At 41.0% G+C, this 18,591-nt stretch overlaps 1 protein-coding gene across 1 annotated transcript in view; it reads right to left on the reverse strand.

Annotated features, from left to right (window-relative positions):
* LOC114669188 (E3 ubiquitin-protein ligase RNF123) overlaps positions 1-13,959 on the reverse strand; it is a 134,304-nt gene extending 120,345 nt beyond the window's left edge. The window contains exons 1-3 of the mRNA XM_051921033.1: positions 13,713-13,959; positions 8,045-8,182; positions 7,558-7,642 (exon numbers count right to left, since the gene is read on the reverse strand). Of these exons, the coding sequence (XP_051776993.1) occupies positions 7,558-7,642; positions 8,045-8,126 (167 nt within the window). The 5' untranslated portion in view covers positions 8,127-8,182; positions 13,713-13,959. The remainder of the gene's footprint in view (positions 1-7,557; positions 7,643-8,044; positions 8,183-13,712) is intronic.
* Between the last annotated feature and the right edge of the window lie 4,632 nt (positions 13,960-18,591).

Genomic DNA, 18,591 nt, shown 5'->3' on the forward strand with positions numbered 1-18,591 from the left:
ATCTCATCGATAAGATTCTCCTTCTCATCTCCTAGTATCATGCTCCTGTACCTCCAAGCCAGCAAATACTTACTTCCCCATTCCAGACTCTATTAGCCACTAACATGAAGGGGTATCTTAAACTTTTCCTCAAAATACTTTCCAAACCATCCTCAGCGCCACTTCCTGGTTCAGGGATATACAACAAAACTCTACAGGATTTATATTAATATCCTCAAAAGACCTGTGAAGCTTCTACATCCATAAGCCATGTTTTACTAATACAGATAGGTAGCCATAGCTGATCTAGGACACTTTTCTCTCTTATCATTGACAAGGCTCCACCATTACAAGGTTGACTACTCAAAAAAAAAAAACCCTCAACATCCAACATGACTTCTTTATCAATTGAGGCGGTTACAACTGCAAAGTTTACTCAACAACCGCTTTATACCTAAAGTTGCACATAAAGGCGCCTTCCATTTGCTGGTGAGAGCTCCACTAGACTGCACCCTAACACTGTCTTATTCTATAAAGTTTAAGGACTGTTTAAAATGTATTTTAGAGAAAATAAATGTAACTGAATTTGAGTTAAAAAATTAATAATATCACAAAATCACAAAAACATCCAACCTCTGCTCCTTAGGGACAAGCTGACAGAGATGGGAGCAGATTCATACCTGGTGGCATGGATCGTGGACTATCTTACAGACAGACCTCAGTATGTGCGTCTTGGGAACTGCAGGTCTGACATTGTGGTCAGCAGCACAGGAGCACCACAGGGGACTGTACTTTCTCCGGTCTTGTTCAGCCTATATACATCGGACTTCCAATACAACTCGGGGTCCTGCCATGTGCAAAAGTTCACTGACGACACTGCTATCGTGGGCTGCATCAGTAGTGGGCAGGAGGAGGAGTATAGGGACCTAATCAAGGACTTTGTTAAATGGTGCGACTCAAACCACCTACACCTGAACACCAGCAAAACCAAAGAGCTGGTGGTGGATTTTAGGGGGCCCAGGCCCCTCATGGACCCCATGATCATCAGAGGTGACTGTGTGCAGAGGGTGCAGACCTATAAATACCTGGGAGTGCAGCTGGATGATAAACTGGACTGGACTGCCAATACTGATGCTCTGTGCAAGAGAGGACAGAGCCGACTATACTTCCTTAGAAGGCTGGCATCCTTCAACATCTGCAATAAGATGCTGCAGATGTTCTATCAGACGGTTGTGGCGAGCGCCCTCTTCTACACGGTGGTGTGCTGGGGAGGCAGCATAAAGAAGAAGGACGCCTCACGCCTGGACAAACTGGTGAGGAAGGCAAGCTCTATTGTAGGCATGGAGCTGTACAGTTTGACATCCATGGCAGAGTGACGGGCGCTGAGCAGACTCCTGTCAATCATGGAGAATCCACTGCATCCACTGAACAGGATTATCTCCAGACAGAGGAGCAGCTTCAGCAACAGACTGCTGTCACCGTCCTGCTCCACTGACAGACTGAGGAGATCGTTCCTCCACCACACTATGCAACTGTTCTATTCCACTCAGGGGGGGGTAAACGTTAACATTATACAAAGTTACAGTCTGTTGTACCTGCATTGTTATCAGTCTTTAATTTAATATTGTTTTTATCAGTATGCTGCTGCTGGAGTATGTGAATTTTCCCTTGGGATTAATAAAGTATCTATCTATCTATCTAAAGTGTTGTAGGTTATTATTGGAGTGCAGAAAACAGTGTTATTTCATAGACTCAGTCTAACACAAAATGAGATTAGGGAAATTTTTTTTTTCTCTGTAATAACAACATATGACAGGCTGTTAGAATTGCTAAAGTTGGATTACCAAAGCTGGCAAATCGAAACAAGTGATGTTTACCTTTTATATCTTTTTAAATCTATTTTTACTCTAGGGGTTTTCAATTACTCAATTGCTGAGAATAGAATGGGGAATATAATGTGTCCTGTCCTGGAATCTGACATAGTGTATGTGTAAATCAGGTCACTGCTGTGAATTTCCAGCAAGAAAAAGTTGAACATACACCAAAAATGATTACAGTCATGAAATGTTTTACTTAAAACCATAAGCACAGAGTTTATTACGTTGTTACACTGCTTAACTGCACCTTACCCATAACAGAACACTACTTTGTAGCTCTATGCACCACATCACTCACTTATAATGTGGCACCAGGTCACTACTGCATATTTGTAAATGCTGCAATCTGCCTCAAATGGCTGAAATTTCTTTGATGCTGCTCTAAAAATTTGACTTTGATTAAAGCAAGACAATATTTTTATTTACAAAAAAACAAAAAAAAAACAAAACACACAACCACCATCAAAGCAAAGGAAAGTCCTCAGATAGAGATGACACTGGTAAGCTGACCTGTACTGCAGTTTTGCTGTTTAGTATTTCACCCACATAATGTTGGAGGAATCCTTTCAACATTTTACACTGAAAAGGGCACAGATTCAAGGACAAAATATACTTTACAGGGTTACATTCATTTGTGAAGATCTGCAGTGGAATTGGTGAGTGCGTATGCTGTGGGGTGAGAGATATTTTTACTGCATGTATTTCTCAATGTGATGGAATGGCATTCTGTCTCCAGTTTAATCACCTGTCTTTCCATATTTAACTTTTACACCATAACAGTACACGTCTATCTAAATATATCTGTTCTTTAAATGAAAACAAAAAACAATCATGGCTGAAATATGGCGCAAGGTATTTGAACATTTGTCTAAATATGAGGGTGCACATTAGGTGCTAATTATGAGCGCACATACAGTATAGCAGTCTTTTTACTTTGCACGGCTCTTCCTGTGACTGAGCCAAAGCTGAGGATATACATTTGGGATTCTTTATCAGCCTGATGGAACCTGAACTATCAGTGGTTTTAAAAAATACCATGAAGCACTGTTATATTAATACAAGAGAATAATGACTTAGAGTTCTGCACAAAACGTCTGCTGAATTTCAGCGGGTAGAAGTGGAAACCATAGCAAAGTAATGCAATTTTAGTTCACCTCACAAACATTTTATCATTGTGATATTTCAACACCGTAACATGGGCTAGCATTTTGTAAACAGTAACTCAAGTAAAATCTTTTTTTGATAAGAAAAATCCAAAGAGAAACAACATGAAAAATGTACTGTAGGTAGGACCAGTTTAAAATTATTATCTGCAGAAGCAGAAAAATATAATTAAGGTGTTCAGTTGAAGACATCTAACAAAAAAACTTGGAGGGGAACTCTCAGTTCTTACAAATAAATCACATGTAACAAAACTTGCTGCCAAATCAATGTTTTGGGTTTCTTGTATTAAACATGGTTAGAGAAGTAATTGAAAAGCCAGCTTGATAGCCAAAAGTGGGACGATGAAGGCAAATCTTATAGTCATTAAGAACAATGCTGTACATTCCCTACTTAACACACCAGCATTTACTACTTTCAGTGAAAAATGTATTCAACAATAATGTGTCAAATAACGCTACTGGGGGCGGCACGGTGGCGCAGTGGGTAGCGCTGCTGCTTCGCAGTAAGGAGACCCGGGTTCACTTCCCCGGTCCTCCCTGTGTGGAGTTTGCATGTTCTCCCCGTATCTGCATGCGTTTCCTCCGGTTTCCTCCCAGTCTAAAGACATGCAGGTTAGGTGCACTGGCAATTCTAAATTGTCCCTAGTGTGGGCTTGGAGTGTGAGCGTGCCCTGCGGTGGGCTGGCACCCTGCCCAGGGTTTGTTTCCTGCCTTGCGCCCTGTGTTGGCTGGGATTGGCTCCAGCAGACCCCTGTGACCCTGTAGTTAGGATATAGCGGGTTGGATAATGGATGAATGGATAACGCTACTGGGGTTCTTTGTACCTAAAGTAAAACATTTTTTATAATCTCTCATTTTTACTGCTCTTTTATCTTTAGCCAAGTCCGAAGTTTTTAACTTTTTGCAACGATTGTGTGCATTTCATTGGGTTTTTTGTTATAATATTAGCTGTCCCTTGCGGCTCCGCCTGTGTAATAGTGAAACAGGACAAACTTTAAAAATCCATAAACAAACAGATATCGCTAGCTAAGCGGAGGCAAGGTATGCTTCAAAACATGGCCACAGGCCCTGCCCTGCTCCCCACTCCTGATGTCACGATCCCCAAATCCCCTCATCCTGCAGCCTCTGTTTCAGATTAATGCGAATATATCGCTCCTGCAAGCGAACTATGATACTTAGTTCAGTGAGAGAAATTACAAAATCAACCAGAATGTTCAAGCAAATTACTGAAAAAAACAGCCAATCTAAATCTGTTAAGGAGTTCTCTCGTGAAAAGCAGACAGACATACAGACAGACATACAGTAATCCCTCACTTATCGCGGGAGATAGGTTCCAAGGCCGACCGCGATAACTGAATTTCCGTGAAGTAGAGACACCATATTTATTTAATTATTTAATGTGTATTTGGACGTTTTTAAACCCTCCCTGTATTGTTTACAACCCACCGTTTACTCTATTAATAACAGGGACGACTGCTAAGCAATATGAAATCGGTAGATAAGTTTACACTTACTGTATAGCGAAGTACACGTAGCAGCTTGTAGGCAGTCATGACGTCGTCGACCTTGTTGCAAAGATTCCTAAAGCAGATTCCATCCAGACTACTGCCTTATCACATCCACTTGCAACTCGTTTTGCGCCCTGCCTAAAGGACACTGCGGCCGTAGATCTTATATGCTTTTCCTCCTTTTTAAATAAAAAGAATCGTGGACTCATTTATGCTGTAATGGTGTCCTCCAGCGGTGTAGCTGTTCCCTTCCTTCAACATATCCATAACTTTTACCTTTTCTGCAATCATTTGCATCTTCTGTGCAGTAGCACGTTAATGCTGCATGAGTGAGATGAGACTTCCTGGTTAATGCAACACTCCGTCGCTGAGCCAATCAGCAGCACACAGGAACTTAACTGCGTACTCTGATTGGGTAGCTTCTCAGCCATCCGCCAATAGCATCTCTTGTAAGAAATCAACTGGGCAAACCAAATGAGGAAGCAAGTAAAAAGACCCATTGTCCGCAGAAACCCGCGAAGCAGTGAAAAATCCGCGTTATATATTTAGATATGCGTGAATCCGCGAAAAGTGAACCGCGAAGTAGCGAGGGATTACTGTACATACATTGGATTTTATATACCATTTTTACTCGTGTACCACGCGCCCTCGTGTAAGACGTGCACCCTAATTTTTACAAAGAAAATCGCATAATCGTAATCACTGCTATCCATGCTGAATGACGATGCCAAACTGATTCAAAAACAAGAGCGAGAGAGAGAGAGAGAGAGAATGAGAGAGAGCCCAAGCAGAAGAAGTAAGTAAACATTATTTACATTTCTTTGTGTATGATGTGCACCTGATTTTCTAATGCTAGTTTTCTGGAAAAAATGTGCGCGTGGTACACGCGTAAATACGGTATATTGACATTTCTTGAGCTTCTGTAAAAAGCTAATTTCCTGCTTTGCAACAAATAAAGTACTACGTATAATATAAGATCAACATCTACACCTTTGGTATATGGTCTTAATCATGAAAAGTCCCATATGGGTTTACACTTGCCCTTAATTATATACACACCAGTAATGGCAGACTGCACGATAACGTGGAGTGAATACACTTGACTTGAGCATTCCTAGTTTTCCTCCTCTTTCTCTGTACGTGTATCATTCGTTTGCTCAGAGGTTGATGCGCTTGCTGCACTTGCTGCTTCCTGAGCAGCTCTTCTTTTCTCCACACTAGCCTCCCGCTTCTTCTCTTCTTTAGTCGACATCTTTTCGCATTAAAACTGATTAAGTCAGTGTTTGTGTTGCAATTACTTAGTACGTTTTCCTTAATTTTTCACTTAAGCTGGCACTTAAGTCTTCAATCTGCCTCAAGAATGATTTAAGACAGGGGTGCCCAACTCCAGTCCTCGAGGGCCGCAGTGGTTGCAGGTTTTCATTCTAACCCTTTTCTTAATTAGTGATCTGTTTTTGCTGCTAATTAACTTATTTTGAATTAATTTTAATTGACTTGGTTTTTAAGAAATGTTCCCTGAATTTCTTCATCATTCCTTTGAATAGTTTCATTTCTTTCCTTAAATGGCACCCAAACAGAAGTGAAATGTGAAGTGAGTGAGCCAACAGGAGACCAACTAAGTCAGGGCCTCAAACTCCAACCAATTTAACTCCAACCAGTTGCTTAATGAGGCGCTGATTCTTGTCATTAATTAAACCCGTTCTTTAATTCCATGGCTTGTTGCTCCTCTCATTGTGCAATAGCAGACATTTCCGAAATTTTCTCTTTTCTAAGAGCAGATCAGCATTCCTGAGACCTTCACCTTTCTTTATTTTCAGATATTGTATGATGGTCACAGTTTGCTGGTCCTGTTTTGGCTCATTTTGTATCTCATTTTTGTTTGGCTGCTAATTAAGGAAAAAGAAACAATTGAGGGGTCTGAGTCTTCAAAAGCAAGCCAAATAAAATGAATTCAAAAGAAGTTAATGAGCAGCAAAAACAGGTCACTAATTAAAAAAGAGTTAGAATGAAAACCTGCTGCCACCATGGCCCTCCAGGACTGGCGTTGGGCACCCCTGATTTAAGATATGAAGAGGTAGAGGAAGTGACGGCGAAGGTGGTAGGGATGAGAATGACGCCCGTACACATGCACTGCACGGCCTCCCTGCTGCCCGCAGCCAACAGTTGACTGTACAATAAAATAAAATAAAAATAAAAAACAGTAATAAAAATCATCACCCTGAAAGTGGGCAGTTGAGGTCATGTAGTATATGTGTACCAAACTTTAGGTCAATAGGTGAAACGGTTTGTGAGCTACAGGTGATTTAAAATCCTGGAAAAACAAACGAACAGCCACGGTAGCGTATTATATAAGAAGATAACCGCAGAAGAACACCATGGTGTATTTGTTTCAATAACAGGTGGGACTGGGCCACCCATACAGACATATTACTAAGAAGTCATGTAGTATATGTGTACCAAACTTTAGGTCAATAGGTGAAACGGTTTGTGAGCTACAGGTGATTTAAAATCCTGGAAAAACAAACGAACAGCCACGGTAGCGTATTATATAAGAAGATAACCGCAGAAGAACACCATGGTGTATTTGTTTCAATAACAGGTGGGACTGGGCCACCCATACAGACATATTACTAAGAAGTATTCGGTAACACAGAGGGGTCACTGCTGCATTTACAATAGGGAGACCAGATTTGTGTCCTAGCTGCTCATTGCATGGAGTTTGCATGTTCTCCCCATGACTGGTTTCCTCCAACAATCCAAACACATGCAGTCTAGCTAAACTGGCATTGCTAAACTGGACCTTGTGTGTGTGTGGGGGTGAGCATGCGTATGTTCAATGAACTGGAGCCCTTTCCAAGCGTGGCTCCTGCCTTTCTCACAGTCATTGCTGGGACTGGCTCCAGCTGACTCATGACCCTGTTCTGGATAAGCAGGTTAGGAGAATAGATCAATGGAAGGTATTTGACAAATCATCTATGTGTAAGTGTAATTGGTCCACATAGGCAACAATAAACCCAATATGTCCCCTACCTGAAAGAAGCCAAATTCTGGTGCTGCCCACCATTGGTGAAGATGCGATGAAGGTAATCACTTAGTAACCTCTCATTTATGAGACCTGGGAAAGAAACAAACAGCATGAAAATTTTAAAATGCGAGACAGTGAAGATAATCCTCTATCCAAATGGAGAGTTCACACTGAGTATTATGAAGTCAACTGGTCTCCGACATGGGAAGAAATGCACACCAACACCAAAAAAATAAGTGCCAGCTCCACAAGGAAGGCATACCAGTTGAGAACCAACCTGGGATCAAAACACCACTTTAAAATAAATACTGATCTTTCTCAATCACAAATTACAAAAGTTTATATAGAGTCTTCTTGTAGATTTAAATAAACTAAAATCTTACACCTGCCTGATGTTACAATTTTCATTGTAGAAAGCAGAGATGCAAAAAAACACCTGTTCTTGTGTTTCAATGCAAAGTGCGCAAAGATGCTTCCTGGCATAACACTTACCGGTAGATCTGGATTTATCATTGTCTGAGGCGAGCCTGTAGGTTCGACGAGAGAGAACTGTATTGTTCCCTTTGAAGCTCATCCTTCACACTGGTTGCCCTTCACCAAATTTATGTATAACATTGGGGAACCACGTATCTATAAAGAGAATATAAAGAATAGCAACTTTAAAGTTCATAAGAAAAGAGTATATAAAAAACAGCAAGGATTAAAAGTTAATGAAACAGCACAAATGGGACTTAGGGTGTACTCACACTGGCAATTCGTTCTGCACTTGAGGATGTTTGCAAAGTCTAGTTCATTTGACTAGTGTGAGTGTAACAGGTGTATAAAATAAATAGTTTAGTTGTTTGGAGCTTCACCAAATCCTGATAACATTCATTGTGTTGTATGTTTTCTGCTGTGGTTCTGTTATATTTTCCTACTCTGTTTGTTGTGTTATGTTACGTCATCAGTGTGCGTCTCTCCCAGTATTCGTTGTGTTACTGTGAAAGGACGTAAGCACGCTGTTATTTCCTGTATGGTAAAATTAATTCAATTATTTTAAACTGTTTGAGTTCATTTTTTTGTATATGACAGTAATATGATTTTTGTTGTATACAGTTTTGAAATGTTTTGAATGCTTTTCTATTCACTTTGGTTATGTGTTGACGTGAGCGTTCAACAGCCTTTCCACATGGTTTTCTTTTGTTAATAGGAGGAATCACAGAGCTTGAATTGTCACTTTTTATGTCCTCTGTTTAATATTTCAGACCATTAATAAAAATGAGAAAACATCAAGAACTAAAGGGTATTTGCTGTATTCTTTCGTGGCGGTTTGAATGGCACGTTGCATATAAATCACAACACAGAAGCTTTAAGGGTTAACCGAATCCAAAGGCCAGGATGCAGCAGTACGGCGCGTGTGGTGGAGACCGGTTACATGAGCACTCATTACCGGGCCAACCATACTGTGCCTTGCCCTGCTTGGAAGAGGTCAGCCTGAACACGGTTTAGTAGCATTCAGGAATCCTTGCTGGGCTTACTTGTGGTTGCTTTGTTGCACAATATGCTTCCCGCACGGTTCTTTGCATACTTAAAAGCCCAAATAGCAACTATTGATTTTTGATTGTTTGCTTTTCTCTCTCTCTCTTGCTCTAACATTCTCTGCTCCTGACGGATGGAGTGTGAGCAGGGGGTGCTATTCGCACCCCCAGAGGATACGGACGCTCGTCTAAAAAATGATGAAAGACTACCTTCACATTGCGCCCTTCCTTGCTGGGCTAACTTGCGGCTGCTTTCTCAAGCGATATGCTTCCCGCACGGTACTTCGCATACTTAAAAGCTCGAACAGCTCCTATCAGTTTTTAATTGTTTGCTTTTCTCTCTCTCTCTCTCTGACATTCTCTGCTCCTGACGCGCACTCCTTTGAAGAGAAAGATATGGTTGCATTCTTTTAATTGTGAGACGGAACTGTCATCTCTGTCTTGTTATGGAGCAGAGTTTAAACTTTTGAAAAAGAGACAAATGTTTGTTTGCAGTGTTTGAATAAAGTTCCTGTCTCTCTACAACCTCCTGTGTTTCTGTGATAAAAATAACCATATAAACATATGGTTTTTACTTCGCAGATTTTCACTTTTCGCGGGGGGCTCTGGAACACAACCCCTGCGATGGAGGAGGGATCACTGTAATGCAATTCTCATTTCATTCAATATCTTTTGACTTAAAGACAGGTTTTTATTCTCACCTCACAAATGAACGTGAATTGTAGTTGGCAAGAAAAACTGCAAATTCCTCCTTTAACAGCCTTCTCGTACGTGCAGCACGATTACCAGCAAAACACTATGCTGCACACTCAATAAATTTGTAAGAGGGTAGAGTGTTATCCTGCCCTACACGACTCCAAAACAACAACCACAAAATAAGTCAAATCATTTTGACATGCATGTTGCCACACCATGTTTGGATCTTGTTTTGGCTTTACACAAAGTCACATGGTCATGACGAAAGTGTGCCCAGGCCCGGAACGTTATGCGCAGTATGAGTGCAGGCCAGCGGGGGAGTTGGGAGGGAGGACAATCGCGCTTAGTGTACACCCTTAATTTTAATTATACAATTTAATTTGTGGATGCACCACTGCATTGTAGTTTTCTGAGACTTTTTCTCCCCCTTGTAACAAAACCATACTGCACCACAATTTATTTCACTTACAGGACATTTCCTATTTCCATGAAAACTGGTTGGTTTTATTTTAACTTACATCTACGACTTGTATTTTTTTTTTGCTTCAGCAGATATCACTTTAGAGACCAAATGCAAATTTGTGTATGAAGTCATCAGAATTAAAAAATTCTGAGTGTCCTAAACCTTATGGCTGAACACTAGCTACATGCTGACATTGTGATAAAGGCGCTATATAGCACCCGACCCGGCACAGACTCGCTCAGAGGCACATGTAAAAACACACAAGACTTTTATTCACTTCAGCTGGAGGGCACGTCTTACCCGTGAACTCCCCCCAGCCACAACACAGTCCCAAAAGCACTTTATATAAACCACACAACCCTCCACCTTAGCACCACCACTCCTCCCAGGCAACCTCGTCCTCTTCCTCCCGATTCTTGCCCCTGAGTGGTGGATGCTGGCCCTTTTATTGCCCATCCAGGTGGGGCGGCAGAGGTGTCCAGGTTGGCTCCGGGATCCATGCAGCACACCCCTGGTGGCCACCCCAGATCCTGATGGAGAACTCCATCTCCCATGGAACCCTGCGGGAAACTGAGGCACTATTGTCAACCAGGGAGGCTGCCACCAAGCATCCCGGGGAGGTACTGAGGAGCCCATGGCTACTCTCCCGGAACATACATAGATGGGGCATCCCGGCCAGGCATGGGACCAGGCCACCCGCCACAACCTGAATTAATCTATTCAGCCCAACAATCCTATCCACCTAATTTTTCCAAAATATCATCGTCAACTTTTGAAAGCCCCTCAAGTCCTACTGTCTGCCACACTACTTTATAACTTATTCCATTTGTCTTTTATTCTCTGTGTGAATAAAAACATTCTAACAATTGTGCAATATTTACCTTTAACAAGTTTCCAGCTGTGTCCCCGTGTTCTTGATGAACTCATTTTAAAGTCACCGTCTCGATCCACTGGACTAATTCCCTTCGGAATTTTAAACACTTCAGTCAGGTCACCTCGTAATCTTAACTGTAAAGGCTCAGCTCTTTTGATCTTTCCTCATAATTCATTCCCTGTAGCCCTGGAATCAGACTATGACTGCTTTGTCTTTTTTGTAATATGGGGACCATAACAGCACACGGTTCTCCAGGAGATGCCTCACCAGGGCGTTACAAATTTAAAGTATAACAACCTTTGACTTGTACTCTACACGTAATACAATTCTGTGCTCTGCTTGATGGTTTCTGTCCTCTACGTGGAGTTCATGACTCCTAAATCCTTCTCATAAGGGGCACTTTATGCTTCAGATCTCTCATTCTGTGTATTCAAATCTGACAATTTTATTTCTTATGTGCAATACTTCACATTTACTCAAGTTAAACTTCATCTGTCATTGATCTACAAATCTACCCCAGCCTGTATGCTTTCAAAGTTCCTCTGTAATGATGGAGCTGATTCTACATTATCTGCAGTTCTCCCTAGTTTGGTATTATTGACAAGTTTATATTCCTATCCAAATCATTTATACGTATTAAAAACAGCAGCTGCCCCTGCACTGACCCCTGATGAACACTACTTTTAACATTACCTAATTCTGAGAAGGGTCCTCACACTATCACCCTCTGTTTTCTGTGGTTTAGCCAATTCTGCACCCATCTACACACCACATCCTGAACTCCCACTTCTTTTAAGTTTGACAATCAACCCCTCATATGCCACCTTATCAAGTATTTTCTAAGATAAATAATATCATATGCACCACTCTGATCGTATCCTTTTGTTGCTCCCTCATTGATTTCCAGTGTATTAGTACAGCACGACCTCCTTCATCTGAGCCCATGCTGACTGCTCACACACACTGCTGTTCCTGTCATGTTCTGCTCAATCATTTTCTTTAATAATTCCTTCCATTAATTTACCTGTGATGCACTTTAAGATTACTGGCCTATTGATGCACACCAGATTCAGAAATTCACACCACTGCTAACCCCATAAACACAAAACTTTAATGAACGTAAAGTCGGCATACCTAATTAATAAGGCACAGAAATGACACGATTTTAACCAAACTATTATGTACTGATGGTAGGCATTTCTGCACAGTGGTACGTTCTGTTGCTGGGACACTGGGTTTGAATCCAAGTCCTATTCTAGCCCACGGACATGCCAGTTAGATACCACTACCCCGTCAAATTCAAATAGTTGTGGGTGAGAGAATGGATGGATGGAATTTTGGATTAAAACACAACTGAGAGCAACTACACACTACAGAAAATGGCCTACAATCATTGAACAAGATACATGTACACAACTATTTGATATTCTGATATTCTAGTGTTCATCATGTAGGCCAACAGATTTAAAACCAAAACATGTTGTACTGCACCAGACACTAAATCACGGGAAAATCGTTCAGAAGGTGTCAAAGCTGCAACGAACAACAGTGCAAAGGAGACCAACCCTACATTGGTTCACATTAGGTGCCTCCATTCAGAAGTCTCTGCTTAATGTTATAATAATAAGTGACAATTTTGAAGTTACAGTTGTTACAACTGACGGATGACTAAAGAGCCCTAAATCTGTTCACATTGGTCACCCCCATTTAGAAGTCTCTGCTTAATGCTAGAATAATAAGTGAAAATTGACAGACCAACACAGAATCGTAAATCTGTTTAAACCGGGTGCCTCCATTTAAACGTCTCTGCTTAATGTTACAATAATAAGTGAAAATTATAAAGTTACAAATATTACAACTGACAGACCAACAAAGAATCCTAAATCACTTCACACTGGTCGCCTCCATTTAAACGTCTCTGCCTAATGTTACAATAATAAGTGAACATTATGAAGGCGCAGTCATTACAACTGACAGACCAACACAGAATCGTAAATCTGTTTAAACCGGGTGCCTCCATTTAAACGTCTCTGCTTAATGTTACAATAATAAGTGAAAATTATAAAGTTACAAATGTTACAACTGACAGACCAACACAGAATCGTAAATCTGTTTAAACCGGGTGCGTCCATTTAAACGTCTCTGCTTAATGTTACAATAATAAGTGAAAATTATAAAGTTACAAATGTTACAACTGACAGACCAACACAGAATCCTAAATCTCTTCACACTGGTCCATTTAGAAGTCTCTGCTTAACGCTAGAATAATGAAATAAGTTAAAATCATGAAGGTGCAATCGTTACAACTGACAGACGAGCACAGCCACCTGTCACAGCTTTATTGACAGTCGCTGTGACAGATTATGTGTAACGATTCCTATTCGGCGATCTCGTCCCAAAACGGTCTCTGTTTACTGTTGCCTCTGCTGTAGCTGACAATTTTAGATTGTTTTGCAATGAGACACAAACAAGAGCCCTGGAATTCTTGACAAGTTAAAAGTTCTGAGAAGCTCGTCATGGCTCGCACAGAGAGGTCATTACGTGTAATGGAATATGAACTCCTGGTTGTTGTCTCACTGTCACTTATGCTGGCCCGAAAGTCATACTCACCAGTACAAGCAAGCCGAAGCGGCAATCAGGTGAAGCTCTGTCAAAGTAGCAACAGTGCATTCATGAACGTAGTTACGGCTCATACAGAAAGCTACGAGTCTCTCATACACAATCACTTCACCTTTTTAGCGTCAACGGATTGTGCTGAGCCAGACTTCCAGCCGGGACAGCGATGGCAAAAAAACAAGCCCAGCGTTCACCACTGTCTGTCTCGTCTCTCTGATCAACAGCTCTCCACCCCGCGCCGACCCGCCTCCTAGGCCAAAAGGATCTACAGAAAGCCAAGTGGGACAAACATCAGAAACGCGTGCGGCGAGCTCCTCATCTTTTGAGTAAGAGCCTTAGTTAGCGAAGGAAAAGGACAGCGGGGCTGCCAAGTGCACGTTCATCGCTCGGTAGGAACACATAAGCAAATGGAAGGTAACACTTTTAAAAATGTCATATATCATCCTGATTACACATATTATGCATGGAGGTGAACCTCACCCCGTTAAAATCTCCCCCCACAGGTGACGTTTGTTACACCCATGGGCGGAGACTGACATTTAGGCATTGCGTATATGAACTATAAAATAATGACATTTTTTAGTCACAACGGTACTGCTATATGTATATATATATATATATATATATATATAGGATATAAAATACCCTATGTCATATATGGTAAACTGAACGTAACAATTTTACAAAATTAATTCAGATGAGTTACATTAACACATTTAAAGCTTTGAAAATCGGGAAGAAGTACACAAATACCATTAACGATATTTAAATGACAGAACAAGTTGTTTTTTCAGTTTATGTTTCTCCGTATGGTTAATTGTGACAAAAAGTAATTATTTTAAGAAGTTAGAAAATGCACGCAGAGTAAAAATGTGCGTTCTGGGACTTGGACCGTTTTATTATACATTTGCTTCATCAAAGAGGCAGATACCATATTTTTTTAACACGTCACAGGAGTATGTATAGGTGTCCGCCACGCCGCCGATTGTACCAAGTACAGGCGACACAACCAGGCAGCAGCTCTTGCTGTCGTTTCAATCGCACATTCTGACTACTGAGGATCTGTTTTTGCCGACAAAAAATTTCCACGCTGAAATAATTTTTCTCAGGTTAAATTTGAAATCGTAAATTAATCAATAATTGAAGTTACTAAAGTTACTAGTTGAAGAAACTTGATGGGAGCATTGTTACTGCAGCATGGACACTATGGCCACCAGGAATACATCACATAACGATTTTATATAAATGATTTTGCAGCAAGAAAGTCAAAGCATGTTCGATTTTAAAAAGATTTTTATTTGCAATGTTAAGTCCCTCCATTTACCAGCGATGTGTTTTTAATATTATGTATTTGTTGTACATATATTATATATATATTTTACATCTAAAAAAAAATGTGAATTTCCCTTTGGGATTAATAAAAAAAAATGTGAATTTCCCTTTGGGATTAATAAAGTATCTATCTACTTTTTTTTTTTTTTTTTCTATATAAAGTTTTTTCTATATAAAGTTTGTAGAGTCTGTTAAGCAAGTTATTTACATGGAACGCGGGTCTCTTTTGTTATTTTATTGTCCTATATAAGTTTTATTATGTTTTGGTAAATACACAATTTACATGCAAACGAGTTCTATAGTTATATTATTATTATTTAATTATTCTATTTACCTTTAATTTTAATTTAAAAAGCAATTAACCTGTGTTAGTATAATATTGTGTGTGTGTGTCTGTGTATGGTGATACGTGGGGGTCGCATTTATAAAACTTTGCCTGGATTTGAGTGTAAAAATATGAGCACAAAAAAAAAAACAGGAAATATGTATGTCATAAAAAAGCAGATTTATAAAACCAGGCATATGCATATTTCTATGTAATTTACCCTTCATAAATCACATTCTCTTTGTAAGTTTACCTATTGTGGTCGCGCCCTGAAACATCCATATATGGAGCATGCTAATGAACCTCATGCATATGCAGAACTCCACGGGCTGGTAGAGCAGCCTCCAGCACCTGCATTCAAGAGCGCCCCACAACTGACAGCGCAAGGTCATGCGTGGCATCACAGCGCCTCTCAGAACATGTCATGTTTTATGTATACACATCCACACCATACGATAACTGAATGTAGCAACTCTGATGATCAGACGGTTAATGGCTTCCAGCACAGTTGGCATGACAGGTTGAAGCTTGGCTGAGATATTCCTGACCTGTCAGGCCATTCCCTGAGAAGTGAGTGCAGGTAACCGATATAAACTGACAAAAAAGCATAAAAGCTCTTCAGTGCAAATACACAGCATTGGCCCTCTTAAAAGGGAACTAAAACACAGTCCAGATGTACTAGATGATGAATCATGCAGATGGGAAGCAGTGGCAAACTTCAGACTACACCAGTCGCAAATGATAAGAGGATGCAATAAATGCCAGGGGTATAAATGCTGTGCTCACAAACAGTAGAGATTACTGCAACTCCATTACTGGCAGCAAGGGTGCAAATTCCTCTGTAGAATCCCTGGTTTGATGGCAGATCTACATAGGAGTCTTACTTGGATCAATTTGAAGCTGTCAAACGTCTGAATTTAATGGTCAGTGGAAGAGAAAGCGGGCCATCTCATTGTTGCTCTTGAAGGGCCAGCCGGACAAGTTCTCTTTGATGCTTCATGGGAGAAATCTTTCGATATCCTAGTGGAGGCTTTGCAGAGACATTTTGTGGATACCAGTGCAATACATAGGTGTGAATGCCATTTGGAGGAGATGCACAGGTAGCCCGGGAGAGAAAGCTAGGAATGGTGGCTGTCGAGCAGCGCGGCTATCTGCATTATTCAGTTCAAAATGAGTAAACTGTTCAAGCGTTTGTGAAGGTGCTTATGACTGATTCACTGACCCATCATCTGGAGCTCACGGCACCGAATTCACTAAAAGCTGCACTTGCCATTGCTTCCCATGCAAATAAGCTACTCGGAGGGGCGGGGCGACCACAATTATGTCAAAGTCTGAATATTAATGAGGATGATGGTGATGTCAATGTTTGTCTTGTTGGGACCCATCCCAGAGAGAGAACGTGTGATCCCTCCAATGTGGATTAAAAGGAGATTTTGTCAGGGTGTGCCCCACACCAGCCCCAAAAGGGCATGAGTCGGGGGAAAGCAATCCATAGCCAGCGTTCACAGACTAGCAGGTTTCACTCCAACATAAGAGTGACTTGGGAAAAGTCCATGGTCCAAGCCAGTACAACAGCAAGTAAAAACAGGATGGTACCCCTGAACTGTGTGGCATGAACAAATCAGAGCAAGATGTGCCCAGGGACCCAGGAGGCAGTGAAGGAGTTGCTTCACCAAACCAGCAAAGGGTCAAGTCAGCCTCAGCACCAGGTGGTGAAAAAGCTGTTAGCAGAGTACAAGGGTCTTTTTGCAGCACGTGATGAGGTCTGTACCCAAACCAACCTCCTAGTGCAGCACTCAACTGATACTGGCAATGCCCAGCCCAGCCCATCTGCATTCTCCGCAGGTGGACAGCATTCCATTGAATCTAAATAAACAAGTCAAGGATGATCTATCTACAAATGAAGATGTCGTTGGCAGAATTTTTTTTTTTGAATTGATATACTTTATTAATCCCCGAGGTGTAAGTTGTCTTTTTGCATGACTTTTGGGGTGACCATTGTACAGTGCCTCAGGGCAATTTTCACTTTAACTGCCTTGCCCAGACGGAGTGGGATCCCTTCTGGCAGTAATGGGATTTGAACCACATATCGCCCGCTACTGATCAAGTCAGTCTGGCTCAGAGATTTTTCTTCCACTCCTCTAGTTCAACGTTCATCATCAACAAACTAAATTCCAATTACACCAATTTCATGTGAAACTCCCCCAGTATACAATATGCTTGGGGATTGCCATCTGATCCAAATTGTCACCTTTGCTTCCTGAACACCCCAGGTACATTTATGCATAAGCCCTTCTGTGTTTAGTTTTGGTTTGGGGAACTGATTTTCTCACCTCCGTACTCTCTATTGGCATCCTTTTGATTCCCCAAATTTTCCTGCTTCTAGACTTTTCTTCACTTCATGTATTTATTATCCACCAGAAGCTATTTGCGTTGGGGACAATCAATGGCCTCTCTCTGGAAATCTCCTGATCCTTTATCTTTTTCTAACTCTCTTACTCTAATCCTTTTGGAGTTGTCAGTAGTGAGGATCAATGGAGTATCTGGCACTTATATTGATAAATGGACGGATATGGTATAGCTGATTCAAGCACGAATACACTCTGGTCCTGGCTGCCCCCCTATTCTTTAGCTTCTCTTTTCTTTAATGGGGTTGATGCTGTGCTGTTCCCTCACTTGCTGGTGGTCCTCATGGGCTCCTTTATTCTTTTTTATAAGTTAGACCTCTTATATCATTGAAAGATGCTGAGAAATTAGTTCATGTCTTTGTTTTCAGTCGACTAGATTACTGTAGCGCACTCCTCTCAGGACTACCCAAAAAAGACATAAATCGTTTGCAACGAGTGCAGAATGCAGCTGCTAGAATCCTTACCAGGAAAAGAAAATCCGAGCACATCTCTCCAGTTTTGATGTCACTACACTGGTTACCTGTGTCATTCAGGATTGACTTTAAAATTCTGCTTATGGTTTATAAAGCCTTAAATAATCTCGCCCCATCTTATATATCGAAATGTCTGACGTCTTATATTCCAAATCGCAACCTCAGATCCTCAACTGAGTGTCTCCTTAGAATTCCAAGAGCAAAACTTAAAAGAAGTGGTGAGGCGGCCTTCTGCTGTTATGCACCTAAAATCTGGAATAGCCTGCCAGTAGGAATTCGCCAGGCTAATACAGTGGAGCACTTTAAAAAAACTGCTGAAAACACATTACTGTAAC

The sequence above is a fragment of the Erpetoichthys calabaricus genome, chromosome 18 (assembly GCF_900747795.2).
Source record: "Erpetoichthys calabaricus chromosome 18, fErpCal1.3, whole genome shotgun sequence".
Taxonomy (NCBI): domain Eukaryota; kingdom Metazoa; phylum Chordata; class Cladistia; order Polypteriformes; family Polypteridae; genus Erpetoichthys; species Erpetoichthys calabaricus.